Source organism: Candoia aspera, chromosome 8 (genome assembly GCF_035149785.1).
Source record: "Candoia aspera isolate rCanAsp1 chromosome 8, rCanAsp1.hap2, whole genome shotgun sequence".
In the NCBI taxonomy this organism is placed as follows: Eukaryota; Metazoa; Chordata; class Lepidosauria; order Squamata; family Boidae; genus Candoia; species Candoia aspera.
The window spans coordinates 18,025,884-18,046,177 of record NC_086160.1 but is presented as its reverse complement, the minus strand read 5'-3'; the positions used below and the strand labels follow the sequence as shown (position 1 = coordinate 18,046,177).

The 20,294-nt window shown below is 38.6% G+C and overlaps 1 protein-coding gene across 2 annotated transcripts in view; it reads right to left on the bottom strand.

The window, feature by feature from the left end:
• CRACD (capping protein inhibiting regulator of actin dynamics) overlaps positions 1–20,294 on the bottom strand; it is a 120,703-nt gene that overhangs the window by 8,255 nt on the left and 92,154 nt on the right. Inside the window, exons 5-9 of one of the 2 annotated variants that reach the window (XM_063309987.1) lie at positions 13,502–13,666; positions 9,776–9,844; positions 7,928–8,110; positions 2,466–6,390; positions 510–700 (exon numbers count right to left, since the gene is read on the bottom strand). In XM_063309987.1, coding sequence (XP_063166057.1) covers positions 510–700; positions 2,466–6,390; positions 7,928–8,110; positions 9,776–9,844; positions 13,502–13,666 — 4,533 coding nt within the window. The remainder of the gene's footprint in view (positions 1–509; positions 701–2,465; positions 6,391–7,927; positions 8,111–9,775; positions 9,845–13,501; positions 13,667–20,294) is intronic. The other variant, XM_063309988.1, reaches the window with a different exon arrangement.

Here is a 20,294-nt window from a genome sequence, read left to right as displayed (position 1 = left end):
CTTACAGCTTCTGAATATTTCCCCCAAGGTCATCTCCTTGGCTTCCCCAATAAATAAGTTTCAGGGTACGATGCAAAGCATGGCTTTGACTTTGATTCTTTAGTATTATAAGGAATGTGTCTTATTTTTGCAGGTTGTTTCTTTGCTTTTTCTTATATTGCAGAAGCTCTTTTCATCTGTATTGTAAGCTGTGATGAATCTACAGTAGGAGGTTTGGCAGCATGCACATTTAATAAATAAAATAAGAAAATAAGAAAATGGGACATGAAGAGGGATGCATCCATCTCTCTAAGCCACCATCCTCCAAAAGGAAGATGGTTGGCTTTCTCTGTTTCTAGACTCTGAGCCATACTTGAGTTTAATGTATTTAATGCAAAAAGTGAACAGGACTTTGGTTTATCCTGACTGATTTCATTGCCCCAGCTAGCAGAAGACACCAGGGGAAATAAACCCAAAATACATTATACCCTTAAGGCTCTTTTCGTTTCTGTCAGTTTTTAGATGCTTACATTTTCTTTAGCCAGTTTCTCAGCCTGTTTGGCCTCTCTGGCTTGCCTCCTTTCCTCACGCGTTGCTTGCTGCTCCCGAAAGCCCTTCTGTTTTTGTAGTGCCAAAGTGATCCAGAGAGGCTGCGCAGTTTCCCCTTTCTCCATGAGTTTTGAACCATCAATGGAATGCCTACTCTGAAGAACTGGCCTTTCTAGAAGATGGAACAGAGAGCAAGAACATTCTATTGATATGATCTTGGTGCTGATGGACATGGAAAGGATGATCTAAAGGAGGACATCCTTCTATCTGTGGCATGCAACCTCCTGCTTACAAGTTCTCCTGGCTGCTGTCACAAATTAGGCTTCATACTGCAAGTCTCAAATGAACCATCTACATAGGTACCTCTTCAGACATTTTTGGTGCTCCTGTGGTCTTGGAGGTTCTGTGCGCCTAATTTCAACATTTATTACATTCTGTCTATGAAAGATCAATAACTCTTTATATTTTCAAAGTGTGCCAATTCCTCATGGGGTTTTAAAAATTGATCTATTGTTTAGACAATTTTAAAAGGTCTGTTTTCGAAGTCTACATAGGCTTATACCATTCTAGCATGTTATTTTAAATCTATAAAACAGAATCTGCTAGACACATCTGGTCCCATAGCATGTCTTATGTGTTTCATGAAGCATGTCCTTCCCTGCTGAGTGCTAAAATTCATCCTCTTTCCCCAGGCCATGAAATTATGTATTTTATTCCTTTAAAAATCTCTCATAGCACAGTGTTTTTCCCTTGAACACATTTGTTAGCTGGAGCACCAATAGAGCACTTCAAAGTCCTATGTTTTTTCTTTTTCTCTGGGAGCTTAATACACTTCTGGAAAACATCTGGATAACGCTTCAGTGTTGCCAACTTTTTCAAAGCTTTGTTAACAAGCTTTGCATCCTTAAATTCCAATGCTGGCTGTCCTAGAAATGTCAGAACTGGTTTTAACTGTAAGCATCTGTGAGTACCAACACTTCTATCTATTTCTAGAAACTGTGGGTGTTTAATTTTGGATACATTTGATATGCTATTTTGGGATATCTGAGCAAAGCTTTAAGCTTGTAGGTGGCACATAGAACACGGAATAGAGACTTCTACCTGCAGAATATCTGCAGAAAAGTCTTACACTCTGATGCAGGAATCCCTTGAGGGCTTAAGCCTGAAATGTCAGAGGAGTTCCACTAGCAAGGACTTTTCTCAATGGAACAAGCTGTTGTATGCAAACAACAGGGATAAAGGCAGATAAGTGAAGGGGAAAGACCTGCCATGCGCAGCAGCTCTGCATGTGTACCATATACAAAAGGTCTGGTACTTCCAAAGTGATGGTGACTTATGTTAAGTATCTGTCATTTTTGTTAAGTATTCATTTTTTTTCAAGACTAAATAAAAGTCTATGACTTTTCACTCCAGGTACTGTTCACAGATTTTATGTAATCTCTACTTTTCAGAGGCACCTAATTTATTCATGTTTGATCCATATTTTTGTTTGTAAATTTTCCTGAATTCTAAGAGTTCTTTGACAGACATCACAGTGGTTCCAAATTACCTACATGTGAACATCCTTTGACACATACCTCTTGGAAGGAGCACATCAGTCTTTATTTAAGGTGAGGTGAGTACTGCAGTGTTAGCAGTACTCAAAAAAGACTGCAGTTATCAAGTCAATGGTAAGTTAGTCAGGTCTAAGTCTACTTCCAGTTCACATGCTAACCTCCTGTGAACAGGCACGTGTATGAACCTCAACTTTTTGCATATAGGAAAAGAGGAGTGTCTTGGGGCACAATAAAGCAGGCATGCACCAAATTAGTTGACTGAGGCTGAATGTCTTCTTAAAAGATTTGATGTAATGTTACTCTGTCTACTTTATTTATGATGTCTAATCAAAGGCAGCTGTTTTCATGAGAAAGTTGTATTAAGTGTTGTCTTTTGCCTACCTTTTTTCAGTGATTCTGGCTTTTTCTCTGCTTTCTCTCTCCAGGGCATGGTGATGGATGGAAAAAATGATTTCTTCTCTCTAGATTCTTCCTCCTCATTCTTGCTTTCACTGGGTGCTTGGGAAAGGTGAAAGCCTTTCCCTTTATCTTCACTTTTTCCCCAGCTGGTCTCAGGTTCCACTTTAGACACCCTTTTCCCGAAGGGTTCAGTGAAGTGAGATCTGCGGGGTTTTGAGAGAGGAGATGGAGGCGGTGTTTGGCTGATGGGCTTTGGAGCCAGTGCAGGTTTTGGTGGAAGTGGTGATTTAGAAACAGACTTTTCTTGACCAGGCACAGACATATGACCAGTAGGAGATGATACAGGAGCAACTATGGTGTAATTGTGACTAATAATAGTTAATGTGGTATTACCAGAATTAAGCCTCGCATCCTTTCTCTCTTGACTAAGAGATTTGCTGTCTTTTAAAAATAAAGGTTTTGCATCTTGTTCATTGTCTGGGGTGACCAGTGGAGTTGGCAAGCCATCAAAACTATCTCCTGCACTGTATCTTTTCTTCTTCTTTTGTTCTGCTTGCTGGTCATAGTGAAAACGCAAGGAGTAGTTGGTCCTCCTTAATTTCACTCCAAAGGGGGACACGTTTTCTTCCCCACTTGGTGAAGCTCGGTCCAATTTCTTTGAACCAATATTTTGTGGAGCTTCCATTGTTGACGAAGTTTCTGATGGGATGATTTCTTTATTTGGAGAATATGGAAGACTTGGGACAAGAAAAGATGGGAGATCTTTAGCAAACTTACATCCCTCAGTATTACCTGCTACTTCCTGTGGCCCTCTGATTTTCCCTGGTGAAGTTCCTACTTTCTTTGTACCAACCGGTGCCTCTGTTTGGACTGCCTCATTGTTTGCATCCAGAGTGGATGGACTCAACTGCATTACTGCATTTTCCACTTCAGTAGCAGTTTTATTCTCTGCAGCTATGTTGGTTTTTGAGATTTCTGAAAACTTCTGCCATGCAGGAGTTATAGAAAACTTTGCATTTGCAGACAAAGTCTTTCGTAAGTTACCATGGGAAGTACTTCGACCTTTAGTTGTCCAATCATCGCTATGCCTATTAAGACTTCCATTGTCTTTCTCATTTTCTGCACCTTTTAAGATTTTGGACCGAATTGAAGCCCACTCAGCCAGGATGGCTTGGTTATCCACTGAGTCTTGAACATGCTTCACTTTAGTGCTATTCAGCCTGCCATCAACAGGTTTCTGGATGCTTTCGGGTTGAGGCACATCCATTGCTTTCTTTTCTTCTGTTAAACCAAGTAAAGATTTACAGGCTGTATCTTTTATCTGGTTGAGATTTACTGCAGTGCCACAGAGTTGTGCTCCAGTGACCAAGATTGCTGTATGCGGGACACACAAAGAGGTTGGAAGAGTATTAGAACCTCTACCAGATTTAGGATCTTTAAATTCTTTTGTGGCAGAAGGAAGTGGTGCCTCTTTAGTAGGTGTAACTGGGCTTAAATTCACTTTTGGAAATATAATTTCTTTTTCTCCTGAAGACACTTGAAAGGTGAAGCCCCTGGACATTGTTTGCCGGGCATCAACTTCCTGCCAACGTAGTTCTTCACCAAGAACTCTTTCCTGCTCCCCAACTTCAATGTTCATCCCCTGATTGACTCGTAGACTTCCTTCATCTTTCTGCTCTTTGCCTGGCTGAGTTCTCCATTGCTGTCTTGGCTCTTCTTTAAGTGGTAGCTCTTTTTCAATAATTTCCAAATTTTCATCTTCCGAGTACTTATTTATATTCATGTGTGACTGGTGGGATTTCTCTTCTTCTTTTGGATTTTCCAATGGCCTCAGTTCTTCTAAACAGAGGACTTTCTGTCCTTCCAAATGTAGTCCCTCTGTCCTTTGTACAGATTCTTCCTCTTGTACCTCCTTTTCAGCCCACAAATGCTCTACTTCTGCTGGTTCCAATTTTCTATGTTCTGTTGATCCAACTGATCTTGCCATTTTTTGCTGCTTTTGTTCATTTGTACTCAGTTGTTTTGCATCCAGATTCTGCTGTTGCTCTTCTGCTCCCTTTAGTTTCATAGCTGTTCCCTTCTCTTGCAGTTTGTCTCTATCATCTAGATTTTTGCCATTTTCTCCTTCTTTCTGTCTCCGCCCTATTTCTCTTTTTTGCTCTGGCAGTGGTTGTTGGTTCAGTTCAGACAGCTTTTCAGACTCATCAGTTTGCCCCATTTTAAGTTCTTTCATCTTCTGCTTTTCCAAATTCTCATGGCTTAATTTTTCTTCCTGCACCTTTTGCCTCTCTGGTTCTTGCTTTTTATCCTTCCAACCTTGCTGAATCAGATTGTCATTCCCTTCTGTTTCTTGATGTCTCTTTTCTTCTTTTTCATCTTTGACTTTCTGCTGTTTTGGTACCTCACATTCTTTATGCCTTTGTTCTTCTTGCTCACATTGTCTCTTCTTTTCCTCCTGCTGCCTTTGTGCCTCCTGTTCATGTCGCTTCCATTCTTCCTCCTGCTGTTTTTGGACCTCCAGTTCATATTGTCTCTTTTGTTCTTCCTCCCACTCCAGTTCATGTTGTCTCCTTGCTTCTTCCTGCTGTTTTTGGACCTCCAGTTCATATTGTCTCTGTTGTTCTTCCTCCCGCTGTCTTTGCAGTTCCAGTTCACGTTGTCTCCTTGTTTCTTCCTGCTTTCGTCGGACCTCCAGTTCACGTTGTTTCTTTTGTTCTGCCTCCCGCTGTCTTTGCAGTTCCAGTTCATGTTGTCTCCTTGCTTCTTCCTGCTGTCTTTGGACCTCCAGTTCATGTTGTCTCTTTTGTTCTGCCTCCTGCTGTCTCTGGACCTCCAGTTCACGTTGTCTCTTTTGTTCTTCCTCCCACTGTCTTTTCAGTTCCAGTTCACGTTGTCTCCTTGCTTCTTCCTGCTGTCTTTGGACCTCCAGTTCACGTTGTCTCCTTGCTTCTTCCTGCTGTCTTTGGACCTCCAGTTCATGTTGTCTCTTTTGTTCTTCCTCCTGCTGTCTTTGCAGCTCCAGTTCGCATTGTCTCTTTGCTTCTTCCTGCTGTCTTTGGACCTCCAGTTCACGTTGTCTCTTTTGTTCTGCCTCCCGCTGTCTTTGTAGTTCCAGTTCATGTTGTCTCCTTGCTTCCTCCTGCTGTCTTTGGACCTCCAGTTCATGTTGTTGCTTTGCCTGCTCCTGCTGTCTTTGTAGTTCCAGTTCATGTTGTCTCTTTGCCTCCTCCTGCTGTCTTTGTAGTTCCAGTCCATGTCTTTTCTGATCTTCCTGCTGTTGTCTTTGGACCTCCAGTTCACATTTTCTCTTTACTTCCTCCTGCTGCCATTGTGCCTCTAGTTCTTGTTGTTTCTTCTTTTTCTCCCGCTGTCGTTGCATGTCCATTTCACATGGTTTCTGCTCTTCCTGCTGTCTTTGTGCCTCCAGTCCATGTTGTGTCTGTTCTTGATTCCTTTGCTTTCTTTCTTCTAGTTCCTGAGATTTTTCTTGCATTTGTGCCTGTAATTTTTCAGTCCCTTCTTCACTCCTTCCCTGGTTTTCTTGTTCTTTTTGCCCTTTTACTTGATGATCTTGATCTTTTCTCTCTTCCAATTGATGAAGGTGCTCTTCCTGAAGCTTCAGTTTTTTTCCTACTTGTTCTCCTTGGCTTCCCTCAAATTCTTGAAGTCTTTTGTGTTCCATATGGCTTTTAAATTTTGCTTCAGCCATTTGTTCCTTCTTCCCTGTCTCAAGATTTATCCAGTGATCTTGTTTTCGTTTTCCTTCAGTTTTATGTTCCTGGACTTCTCTATGCTGGATTAATATGTCTGGTCCATGATAGCTATCATCTTTTGAGATTTTATCTTCACTGCCCTGTGATTCTAGGATTTCTTGTCCAAATTCAGTTGCTATTACACTTTGTACCTCCTAGTATTGGGAAATAAAAATAGGTTTACTTAATGCAGTACAAGGCTGATATATTATAAACCAATTCCTATTTTCCATAAACCCTAAGATTTGTGATAAATTATTTGTTTTTACAAATTTTATTCATATATTGCAACAATACTGATGTACTGTATATAACATTGCAACATATAATAACATAGATTAAGTCCTAGTAACTTGACACATGTTGACTCCATCCAAATTTCAAGCATTTCCAACAGGCAAGCTCATTTTCAAGACTGAGCACCATGCCAAAATTCTCACTAAGTATATATAGGATTACTCATTTCTAAGCACCCTTGCATAGGATTGTGCTGCTATTTTTGGAAATGTCTGTTTTGGGGAAAAGACAATTAGCATTCTACCAATTTAGAAAATGTATCCATTCAGAAATTCACTATTCACTATCTAAGAAAGCTTCAGGATACAGTTATTGGCAATATCTTATATTCAAAGACATGGGGTAGAGTAACTTACTTCCTTTAACTAAGGGAATGAGCATCTAAAAATTTCTGCATTTAGATGATGAGGCAAGCACTGGACGTCCACAAAAGACAACAGAAGGTTCCAGAGAAATTCACAAGCAGAGCATCTTCCAGTATCTGCTAAAAAGGTCATACGCCCTCTAAATATGAAGCTGATATCTCCCATGAAAAAAACAAAAAAAGGCACGGTACAAATGTATTATACCATATGCTTCCATGGATTGCTATCAATTGCATCAGGAGAATAAATTATCCCAAGTCTCAGTTCTGGTGTGTACCTGCACAAAGAACTGCAGGATGGCAATGGTACTGTAAATGGCATAATGAAATAAGATGCAGAACATAGAGATGATAATATTTTATCTGATATTGCCATTCACAGAACTCTTGTTAGCTATAGTACACTGATATTGGCAAACTAAGCAATAATTGTTTCTACATTTCATTCTCCTCCAACCTCAACATGTACCATTTGCTCTGATTCTAATTTATCTACAACAAAAGATAAAGCTTCATGTACAACAGTGCATGGAAGTTTGTGACACACTAACTTACTCTTCAAATTGCATCAAGACTCTTTTTGCCCAACAGACTAATAAAAGTATCCCCTGGATGTGAAAAAAAAAAATACAGCCTTTTAAATACAAGAATGCACTTTTTAAAAAATCCGATCATTTAAACTTTCCTGGTCTAAACAATAATTGTTTCTAAGAGACCAGATAAACAAGATTTATCAATGTTATTTTTTCCCTTTTATTATAGCTGAATAAGAAAAGCATATTAAATGCAGGTCAGTAAATAAAATAGCGGACCATGACAGTTATGACTTTATTTCTGAGCAATGATCATCATATATAGCATGGCAGTGAATCTCCCAAATGGTGTAAGATTGATTCACATTCATGAGTATTGGCTGAAGTGTAATATCTGAAGATTCAAATGTCACCTAAAATTCTTAGAAGATCTGTGTGTCTTAAAATCAGCAGCTAAAAGTCTTCTTATTGGCACAATCATAGGAATCGATTCAATACCTTCGACAATCTGTGCTTTTTGGACACCCTCTGATTCTTTGGCCTGACCGAGAGTTTGTGTTTTGCTGCACTATTGTCCAGACAAGCTGTGGCCAGAGGGATGGCATCAAGGTTGACAGTTTCAATGGTTCCAGAAGGGGAGTGATGTCTTTTTGGCCGAGATGACACTTTGACAGGCGTCACCTAGAGAAATCCCAGAAAAAAGGAAAAATGATGGAAAGAGATGAATTCACTTATTTAAAACAAAGCAAAACAAAACACATTCCAAATCCAGTAATCATCTAGAAGTGAATTCAAAGCCAGGAGTTTCCTTCTTCTTTTTTTTTAATAGCTTCCTGAGACTAGCACATTTCCCCTGTCCAATGGAAAAACTATTACCTTCATTCACATTTTTGCTGATTAGCTGAAACTCTCAAGCACATGACACCTATGAGCAACCACCCACTCCAAGACTTGAGAGGGCACTCTTCTTTCTCACCACCACACAATGTGACCTCTTCTGAGCTCCCAAGCTCAAGACTAAGTGCAACCACAATAACTGCAAAATGCAGTGGCACAAAGCAAAGCAAACTTCCAAGGGAAGCTCCCTGGATACAAAGGACTGTTCTGTCCAGATTGCTTTGTCATCCTAAGTTAACTTCTCTTAAATCACCTTCTTCAGTGATCTTCCAAGCACTGAAAGTACAGCATGGGGAGTAGATTGGAGACCATTCCCATCACAAATGCCCAGCAGTGGCCCAGCACACTTAACAGCTGGTACCCAGCAAGTATTTCTTTTGCCTTTCAGAACAGCAAATGTATGACAAGGTGCACCAGTTGAACAGCTCACACTATTAACAAAACCATGCAACAAAAATCTCTTCAGAATGGTAGCTCTTCCTATGAATTATGGTTCCCATACTTCTGCCTTGCTAGTGAAGTTCTGAACTAAGCCGTGGAGAATCTCTATACAGACACAGTCTATTATCAAGGTGACCTTCCCAACAGATTCTGGACTACAACCTGAACCATTATTTACATCTCACTAATCCAGGAAATATAGAAGTATCTTCCATATTGCAGTAGTGTGGAAGCAAAGGAAAGACTTTCTTGGTTTCTTCCAGGTAGAAAGTGCATGGCTGGGGGACCAGAAGCTGAAGCTGAGGCAGAGTTTCATGCTATACTCCCAGTTACCCTTTCTACTTCAGCTTGCAGTAATGCAGTCATCCCCAAATGATTTTGATACGTGGACATTTGGAATTTTGAGACTAGGTCTCATATGCCTCACCAAAGAGGTGCTATGAGTGAATTCACTTAATCACAAAATGGCAGCCATTGTGAGTACGACCAGTCCCCAAACACTACTCTTTATAGCTTCCCAGAATATTCTATACAGTTGAGCTTCTCTTTATCCTTGTTTTCTGAGCAGGTAGCTATACTTTCAAACAAAATATGGGGTACAGGCAGCCATTTGTATTTTTTTTTAAATGCTGTGGTCCTCCTAGAAATAAAAATGCTAAAAGGTAGCGCTTTGCTTTGTGGCATGCCAACTTTTCATTTTGGAGGACTGGGGGTTTAAAGTAACTCAAAACTGAAAAACTAAAATGTCAGCTGGGGCAGGGAAACTGATAGGAACCAACAGAAGGTCCACAGGTACAAGTGATACCCATAGGTTATATGGGTAAATGTCATAAAGTTCAAATGGCATGGTTTTATCTCAGTGACCTACAACTCCAACTTGAAAGGTACAGGATCACCCCACTCTGAGTTGTCCATTAAGGAATATGGTTAGACATTTGGGTGTAATTTGTTGTAATTTATGAATTGGTTCTTAGGAAATAAATGCCATTAGTGTCTTATTTCTATTACCTTCTCATCTATTTCATGACTTGTTTCACCCAGCCTTGCAGGACTTAAGGAATCTGGCATCCCAGCTGACTAGAAAAAGAAAAAGAAAAGAATGGCATACAAAACTATCCCAACTTCAGATATGTTGTAGACATATCTTCAAGAAGCATTAAATACCTTTCTATTACAGTGGTAATAAGACCTGTATTAGAACGTTTCATTGTAATACCTAATCTAATGCCATCCACATTTGTTGGACAAATTGGTTGGATAAACAGATTTGTTCCCTTCATTTCCAGCTATCTTAAACCATGACAGAAGAAGGCTGGATTACAAGACTAGAGGATAGACATTTTTCTTTTTTTCTCCTCTACCTTTTTGTACAACTATGAAAAAAACAACTATGAAAAGTAAGGCTTATGAAAAAAAAAGTTTATGAATTTAGTAAGAGGCTAGTGAAGATTACTTATAAATGCAGGTACTTTACATTCATCGGAGTGGGTCACTTGAGTGCATTATAATCCAAAAATTCCCATCTTTCATTTTTAAAAAACAGCTAGTCTCTAGCCCTACGAACTAAGGCAAAAGGCAAAATGTGTATTCCCTTTTCTATCTCCTTTGTTTGTTAAAAGCATCTTCCTGTTTTTGGTGTTGTTAACCAATGTATAAACAGTCCTAGTCATAACTGCCATTCTGTCTGGAGAAGAACATTCCTAAAAGACTTTTTTTAAATCTTCCCTAGTAGGAAACATTTGCTCTCCATCAGAAGCCAAGAAGTGCAGGTTTTTAGTGCAGTTATCCTTGGGCAATCATTTATCTGAGTGAGGGGGTATACAAACCACAGGCCACATATGGTGTGCCAGCCCTGTTTTTGTGGCCCTGGAAGACCTCTCTAACCATCCCACCAAAGCAAAACAAGGGAATTTTTTTTGTCACTAGCAACACCCCTTGTGTTCCTCAGAAGCAGAAAAAGGAAAGTATGGACCCTAGGAACAAAGAGTTGCACATCCTTGATTAAAGCCTTGGGCTTCCTATCTGTGTTTCAATTATTGATAGAATTCATTAGAATCTTTGTTCTAGTCTGGAATGTTTTGTTGGAGTTAGGTGGAACAATCATTCCTTTCCACACAATTTGCAATTTCTCCAGCCTTTGGCAAAGCAAAAAGCCAGTGAGCAGGATGAGGTAGATGCTCAATCTTAGGAAAAGGTGTGTTTGCCTTCAGGAATTATAGGCAGGTATTACATGATTGCCCCCATGTGTATTCTAAAGCATCTCTTGGCCTTTGAATCCAAAGCACTGCACAGTTAAAAAAAACTACTGTGCTGTATTAGTGGTAACATGACTTTGAATGGTAAAGAATTGACTACACTAATCAAAAAGTCAGAGCCTCTTGGATCGAATTTCATGATTTGCAGAGACACACAGCGCATGAAGGGAGGAACACGAAGCTGCACTTTGTGTATATAAAGCAGTGTACCTAAGCTACTTAATGCTACATCTACTAATTTTGCAAGTCACTGAATTGGTACCTACAAATTCTCTCCCATTGAGGGAACACAGGAACTCTTATTTTGGGTAATTACTTCTTAACATTTTTGAAGGTTACCAACACATATTAACTGCATTAGACAGCAGAATTAAGAGTTACTTATCTGCCTTGAAAAGCCTCCATGAACTTTCCTATGTTTCAGTAGATGTCATTCTAGCTTCACTGTGAAATACGTTGCTTTAAAATGCTCATGTAATGCGTCCTCCCTTGGCTTCACAAAGCAAGTTGTAGAAAATAAGAGGGCAGGAATGGAGCGGAGGAAAGTGTGGGTTAGGATGAAAAGAAGGAGAGAGACTGTGGAATGTACAACAGCAAATAGGGGAGAAGGTGCCGGAGGAAAAGCAGAGAGATGAAAATAAGAGAAGTCAGCAGAGTAATGAAAACAGTTAAGAAATGATGAAGGAAGAGAAGAGAAAGCAGCAAAGTGGCCCAGAAGAGACATAGACAGCAATCTTCAACCAGTCAAAACTTCACATACAGGAATCAATGGTACAGTAATTTAAAATGCTCTAAAAGTCAAGATGTAATTAGCAATTAGACTGTATCAAATGTGCCTGAGAACCTTCTCAATCCTATCAACCCAGTTTAAAACACACTTGACTTGAGATTGATCTAGGTTCTTTTGATTATTAGCAGATCTATTCAGACACCAAAACACTATGAATATGGTATAAGCTTGTGAATCCAGAACAGCCTTTTTCAAACTTTTTACCCTAAAGCATCCCTTAAAATAATTGCCAATGCTCAGGGAACCCTGCATAAAAAATATTATATCTACAACTCACAGTACTGACTGACTGACTGTCTGTCTGTCTGTCTGTCTGTGTCTGTCTAATCATGACTTCTTGTGGAACCTCTACTGATCTCTCATGGAATCCTTGGGTTCCAAAGATCCCCAGTTGAGAAAGTCTGATCTAGAGAACTTGATCTTTCCGAGAACTGTTCTCCAATCAGTAGTTGCCCTTTCTGGCCAATTTCTAAGGACAGAGAATTTTAATTAAGTAATTAATATAACTGTCCACCTCAACAAATGACTTTGGGCATCAAACAGTGGTAAAAAATAAAAACAGATACATATACAAAAATTAAAATATACAGCAGCTGAGAAAACTTCAACACTCATCCACAGACAGGAGACAGGTCCCTTCATACACTCAGGGTCCCAGGTCTGAGCACAGAGCCAGGTCTTTAGGGCCTTATGAAAGGTCAGCAGGGTCAGGGCCAATGTGATCTCCAGAGATGCTGTCTGCTTGCTATCATTTCAGGCCAGCCAATTACTGAGTGCCTTATCATACTGCTAGATATCACCAGATTTGTGCCTAAACAAGTATTGCTTCTCCCACTGAGAAAATAGAAAGAAGATAAATGGCTAACACATTCCCCCTCTCCTATGTATAATGTATTTCTGAATATGTATTGGAGTCAGTTTGTGATTTCTTTTTCAAGAAATCTCAAGAAGCCATTTGAAGGAAAATATGAAAGGGAAATCAGTGTTAAAAGTGTAAACAAAAGCCAGTGAAACTTTAAATCAATCTTCACAGCAAGAACCTCCATTCCCTTACAAAACCTGCAACTTCACTTGTTGGCATATCAGCAATTCTGTATTTGGGTATCTTTTCCAATTGTGTCAACACATTCCTATGATGACCAAGAGCTAGGAGGCAAGGTTCTCCACCAATGGAAGGAAAACCACTGCTTTGCATTCACTGGGCTAAAATGGCATTTCCTGTTCAAAGATAAAATGCACCAATGTAAGAACCCACCTAATTTGATCACCAGAGGAGTCATTTTGTCCCAATGCTGACACTACACATGATTTGTAAGCAGCAGAGGTTTAGGAGTGTGCAAATCAAGCCAATTGTCCAAGGCCCTACACAAGAGGTGACTTCTATTTTAATGTTGGTATAAATTCAGTAAATCAAAAAGAAACCTCTCTGAAGATAGGATAATGTCTTCATCACAAAATTATAAATGAAGAACAAAATATATGGAGTTCCAAATTATATTCGCACCCAAGGCCAAAGCTCTAAGACCACCACTGTCTGAGAGTCTACTAAGGACTAGATTTCTTTTTAATACGTAATTTGTCATCCAGCTAATGTCACTGAAAATCTTCAGTACACGTGTTTATGTATCAGTCCATTTTGGAGAGATTGGCAGTTGTCTCCTCACTGTCTTATAGAGAAATTACACTTACTTTATGGTGGTTCTCTGGAAGGACCACATCTGGTGGCATCACTGTCTCCATGGTGTTATTCAGCAACACATCTGCTTCCAAACTTGCACTAGCCTCCCCAGTTGCCTTCACAGATACTGTCATTTGTGAGGGTTGGCCAAATTTAATATTCTTGGCCAACTGTTGCTGAAAATCAAAATACAATTCTATATTATAAAAGGGAGCAGGGCCAGTGCTGTTCTTAGCTAGATAGTTTAGGTCTAGCAATCAGGGGTATCCATGTAGGGGGGCAAAAATGTCAAGATGGTGCCTACAACTAGGTGATCAAAGCCCTATCCTTTTTTTTAATAACTATTGTATGGATCACACATGTAAAAAGCAAATAGAGCTTGAGATACATTGATCACCTTGACTTTCTGACACTCCCCCCTCAACACAAACATTTCCATTAGCAACAATGAGATATAAATATAAGGTGAAAGAGAAAGCAATTTCCACAAAAAGTAGAATAATGCTATGGATTTCCCATCCATACAGCTGTATCAGTTTCAAGGGACTGGTCAAACTTTAAAAGGATTTTTCTGGTTACAATGTACCACACAGTGGTTAGCAACTCCCCCTCCCTGCCAGTTAAAATAACCTTTTACCTTTTTATTTTATTTTTTAAAAAATACTCCAAGTATCTTGAGATTTCATTTGAAAGTTCCAGAATCTTAGAAGATCTCATATAAGGATGAGAAAATCTTGATTGATCATTTTAAATTTCCAATTTCCCATATACTGTAGTACACAAAAGGAGACTGCAAAAATCTTATGATTGGTGATTTTGAGAAATTTGGGATATTTATTTTTTAATTTTTGGTGTCTGAGCCAGAGTTTGAGGTTATAGAAAGGCAGCTAGGCTTGAATCATGAATCACAGTTTAGCTGATACTTCAGAATCAGACTGTAGTTCTATATTCTTCAAGCAGTGTCCACCTTTTCACTGTTTGACCAGCCTTCCTAATGTGGTACCCATACCTGGTACTGATATATTGACATATAACTCCCAGCATCCCAAGACTAAGGGGACACCTGGTTACTTTACACCTATGCCCTGCCTTTTCTGAGAGCATCTTTTCCTTCTCTCTCTGCTACTTGTACTATTCATGGATATTGTCTTTACATTTTCTCCTTCTTCTTGTCATCTAGAAAACTACCTCTCATTCCTAAGAACTGATTGACAACATCCCCATAATCAGGGAAAGATGGGCAGGTAGATGACTTGTATTTCTTGTTTCCCTATTTTTAATGTTAGATGGACCCCAAGGGATCTTGCTTACAATCAAATATGTGAGTCCAGATGACTTCTCATCTCACCATTATACAAGCAGGCATTCACAGCCACTATTCATAGATGTCTTCAGTTACCTGTTTTTGGCAATGAGTTTCAGAACTCAGGAGAAATCCCTTCCCTATTTATTATTTTTATAAGTGGTACCAAAAGAAATGAACAGCTGGACATTTCTTATAAGAATTAAACTGTCTTAAAATATATTGAATGGGTATGTGGGTACTTTAGTATTTCTTTCTTCAAATAACTAAATGAGTCATGCTCAGCTGGGAGAGGAGACACTACCAATTATTTTTATTTTCTAAATTACAGGGAAATTTTCCACAAGGTCTCATCTTGCTGTCTGTCATCTGATGTGTGATAATGCACAGGAAATGAATGCTCAAAGAAGAGGGTAAAGAACCTCACGGGATTTTCAAAATAGAGGTATTCTTCTAAGCAGAAGAAAAGAAGATACACTATGAAAAAGTATACAAAATTAGAACAATGTCTCATCTTAAATCAAGGTTTTAAAATGTTTTCCTGCTAGATTTAATCTTCAAAAATGGTACTACAAATAACAAATCAGATTTTACTGTGTATGTGTGCATGTGTGTACAAACACACACACAAACATTTCACCCTTGAGTTGAGCTCAACTTCTGGTGACAGCATCCATGAAATCTTCTCAACAGGGTTGTATAATTGACACTTCCAAAATTTTCTTTTTTACTTTTACACCCATCCAATAGCCATCCAATAGCCTTGAAACTACCAGGTAACTTGGAGTAACTCTGCTGAATTTTAGAGATCAGTTAAGGTAGTCTAGGAGCTGTCATGTGCTGAGGATGAAAGCTGCAGCATTGTCTAATTGCAAGACACTCCAAGTCCTCTGAAGGGAGGAGATGGGCAGGGACAAATTGGACAAACAAACAAACAAACTCCATTTTGGACCTTACATAAACTCTTTGATGTTTGGAGAACTTTCACATTGTATCTTAGATATATTTAAGCTTTATGTGGAATGGTACAGACTCTCATGACCACATCTGTCCCTACTATTTTTACATTTCTTTTTCTCCACATGCAAAACCTGTGACAGTGGCATGTTATATTGGTTAAGAAGGGACAGAACAAGACATTGATATACCACAAGAATGTGAGATAAAGTTTGAGAGAATCCAGGATGAAGGATTAAAGAAAAACTAACTTAAGTGCTTATTTATATTTATTTATGTATTTATTTATTTTCTATCCCACCTTTATTATTTTTTAATAAGTAACTCAAGGCGGCAAACATACCTTATACTCCTTCCTCCTTTTATTTTCCCCGCAACAACTACCCTGTGAGGTGAGTTCGGCTGAGAGAGAGTGACTGGCTCAAGGTCACCCAGCTGGCTTTTGTGCCTAAGGTGGGACTAGAATTCTCGGTCTCCTGGTTTCCAGCCCGTTGCCTTAACCACTAGACCAAACTGGCTTATGCAGGTTGAATGCAGTGCTTTCACATAATGTCATGTTAAAAATCATTTTCAGATGGATTTTGGGGTGTTTTTATTTATCTGTTTTAATTTGTAAAATATGTATACTGACTTTTCAATGTTTCTTTTTTCTCCTCTTGGTCACAGGTCGTGCACCACTGCTGGTACTTTCCTGAAGACAACATTTTTTTGTATATGTTCCTTGTTCTTCCACAAAAGTTCTTTGTAAAGTGTTTGGCAAATCTGAATTTTTAAATTTTCAAAGATATGAATGTTGGACCACAACTTCCATAATTTTCAAGCATTGGGAAGTGGCAGATTGGGAAAGGTTGCTGTTGACTATAAATCGTCAGGATTAGGCATTTGTTTATCATATTCAACGATGGTCATTGTGTTCTTATTCCACTGAAATCTTTGGGACAAACTAACCTTCAGATGGAAATAAACGTGGGCTTCCTATTCTATGTATGTTATGGTGTTGCCATGCTCAAGTGCTCTGAGTATTGAAAAAGGCTTATGAATAGATCTATTGTTGGGAACAGTATTTGCTTTTCAAAGAAAATTGTTCAATGCATTCTTCTATATTAAAGGAATGTATTGTAATCTGCAAGAGTTTGAAAGGCATGAAGCCACCAAGCAAATAAACAAACAAGCTGGAATACACTATGTTTTTATCTGGCTTTATTGAGATTTCCCTACAATAGAATATTTGCTATAGCTATCTCTTAGAGGTATCAGTATAAACATGTGAATGATATTTCTAGGGCTTTTTTGAGTGCAGAAACAGTCTCTGGTTACTTTCTTCCCTCAACATTTTATGTACTCCTCAGAAATATATTCATTAAAAACCATCTCAGTTTTCTTTCAGTGTCTCTGAGAGCTGAACCAAATGTTAAATGCCAATGTTCAAAACAAGTAAATAATGTATTTTTATTTCTGTTCCACCATTAGTTTATAATGAGATGCTCTTTTAATAGAAAGAACACACTCTAACTATTAATGCAAAACAGCAGTCTATTCATGTGCCCACTAAAGGCAGTGACATTCCTGGTTCAGTTTGCTTGTAATCTGTGACCTTGCTAAAAATTAATTTTCTGATGGTACGCACTGAAACACAGACATTGAGTCATTTGTCAATGCATGTCTGCTTTTTACATCAGGGGCTGATATAAGATTGGATTAGTTTTATTTACAGGCTTGTCTTAGGATATTTCCTATCACTAATGTACTGAAATGTTATATAAATGCTACACATGTAACCTGGAAACAATGCATTTCTTTCTGGTCAAAATAAGAAGGTGGAGGAATTGCTCATATTTATTGGAGGCATGTTGTGCATGTTGGTCAAATGTTAAGATAGGAAAATGGATGGAAAATGTTAATCTGTGAAAATGCTGGTAGACACTTAATATGGCAAGTTGACTGCAGTGGAAATGGTTGCTTGAAAAGCATGCTTTGTAAAACAAGAAAAGATATAGGTCAAGAATGTATGGATGCTGAAAGAATGTAGATTGAATGCAAAGAAGTACACTGATGTGATATGGTCATTTAGAGAGAATGAATGAGGATCAAAAAGCAAAACAAGTATATGAAGGAAGAATGAAGGGGAGGAACAAGAAAGTTGTGGTTGGATGGAGTTGACCCTCACAAAAGGCTGGATGAAACCCTCAGAAAAGAAAACTTTAAAGAAGAAAAGGCAATGTAGAATTGGTGCATATCATCAAGGGGGTGAGGTGTCCTTTGCAGTCCAGAAGCCACCATCTTGAATTTTTTGAACCCAAATGTCATTAATGAGCATGGTGATAGCAAGGATGGCTTGCAAGGACAGAAAAGTAGGAATAGTTCTAAAGGATGATGGGGTAGATTTGGCTATATTTCCTTTCCTTCTTATCAATCCCTATACTGGGAATTGAACTCATGTATTTTTGTGATTCAGTGTAGATTGCATTGTAATTATATTATATGCTTCTGTAAAATATTTCCCTTCTCAGATCCTGCCAGTTTAAGGTCTTTTTGAACACATGTTTAGTACTTACCAGAACCAGGCAGAACTCTTAAGAAAGCTGGTGGCACATAACTTTTTAAAAACATGAATAAATCAAAACTGTCCTTTCTACCTATTGATTTTCCCAATGTCATTATAAATAAATACCTCAAATAATAAAGATGGACACGCATACTTCTGGTTTCCAATTCACATGCCCTTCATGTGCTATGAAAGTAAGATATGCCTTTCAAGCGTATTACTGAAACTTGTTTTTCTTTGCTTCATTTAGCGGTTAATTATTCAAACCTGATCTAATGAAGATTTAAATTCTCAATAGTCTCTTAGTCCTATAGCAGCCATATGTTTTGCTTACTGCAACTTTTGATTGAAAAAGAGAGAAACCAGGACCATTTAGAAACTCTCTGGACAGCAACAAGAAGAAATGTTTCTATGAGTGGGGGGAAAATTAGCAGTTTATTCAGGTGGAGCAAACTTCCATATGGCTGGCAGCTTTACTTCCCCCAAAAAGTCATATTTATTTTTTCTTAAAGTAATAAAGTGTAAAATGACAAGAGGAACCTGAAAAAATGGAGAGAATTCTGAGGATGAAATTCCTTTCCAATCCCTCTTAAAGAGGTGGGCACCACCTTGGAGAGATCTTCTGCAGGAAGATCTCCAGCCCATATCCAGAAAGAATACGAACTATTGTAGGTGAGACATGTTCTTTGTTTTCATTGATTCACACATAGCACACTTTTTAAATCTGTCTACTCACTGTCCAACTACACTTCTCTCTACTGAGCAACACTATTTACTATTGTGTCATTCTCAGTTTTCCTTTCTCTTTCCTCCTGCTCTATCTCCTTTCCACTCATTCATATTCCCCCACAAATTTCACTTCCATGTAGTGTGTGTATTCTTGATAAACTGTGTGTCAGAATGGAACAAGAAGTCTTCTTTAGCCTTCTAACTTTTCCCTTCAAGAGCAAACCCAAGTCCTGCTATTTTGGTAGAGAAACTGACAGCTGGAAGGGACATTCACCAAGACATCCTATGTCAGAGGAAAAGGCAAGGGAATAGCAAATGCTTTTCCATGACATATATGCATATTAGCTCTTGGTTGGAGGTAAACAACAACAGCAACAAAACCAACAAACTCAGGACTTATTCATCATGTCCAGTTGCCCCATCTGCAGAACTGGACAGCAACTATTTTTGGAAGCTTAGGAACAGACAATGTAGTTTTGTATTCACCCCCTTCCCATTGTAAAGGTGACCTTTGAGCATGTTTTCCTGCTCTGGTTTTAAAGTATTCTTTTCTTCCTTATGTTCTTTTCTTCCTTATGTCCTTATGCTGCTCTTGTCCAATTTACAGTAGCTGGTGCATTTTATTTAACTACGAGCTAATCCCAGCATTTTATAGTAACGCTATAATAGCACAATGATTGTAACAGTTGCTTTGTTAAATAGGAAGTGGCTGGTTTCAAACCTGGCAGAAACTTTTTCAATCAGGTTTTCTTTCCCTGAAATATCCACTTTTGCCTAGGCATTTTTTTTAGTAAGCCCAGAGGTCCAGTCACTTGAGTATCCAGTCACTTGGGTTAACAGGGTTTCATCCCTCCCAGAGGATGATATCTTTTTACCAAAAGTGCCTAGAGAAATGTTGAACTGGTGCACCATTGGTCTTATTAAAAAAAAAAAAAGCCCATGAATAAATAGCTCAGGGAAAGAAAACTAATAATAATAGAAAGTTTCTAAAGGATTTCAAACTTGCAATCTTTTACATGGAAGGCAATAGTTATCCTCGCTGCACTGTTCAGGCATTACTAACAAAGGTGGCTCTAGAATATAAGAGACCAACAGAGCAGTAAAAAAGGACTTTTCATTTTAAAGCTGTTATCCCTCCACATACATACAGTTTGATGCTTTAACCTTGAGAATATATGTGGATGGACGGATGTGTGCATGCACTTGTATGTATGTATATATACCCAAACATGCACACACACAAGGATCCACCCACAGAAAAGAAAGCAGT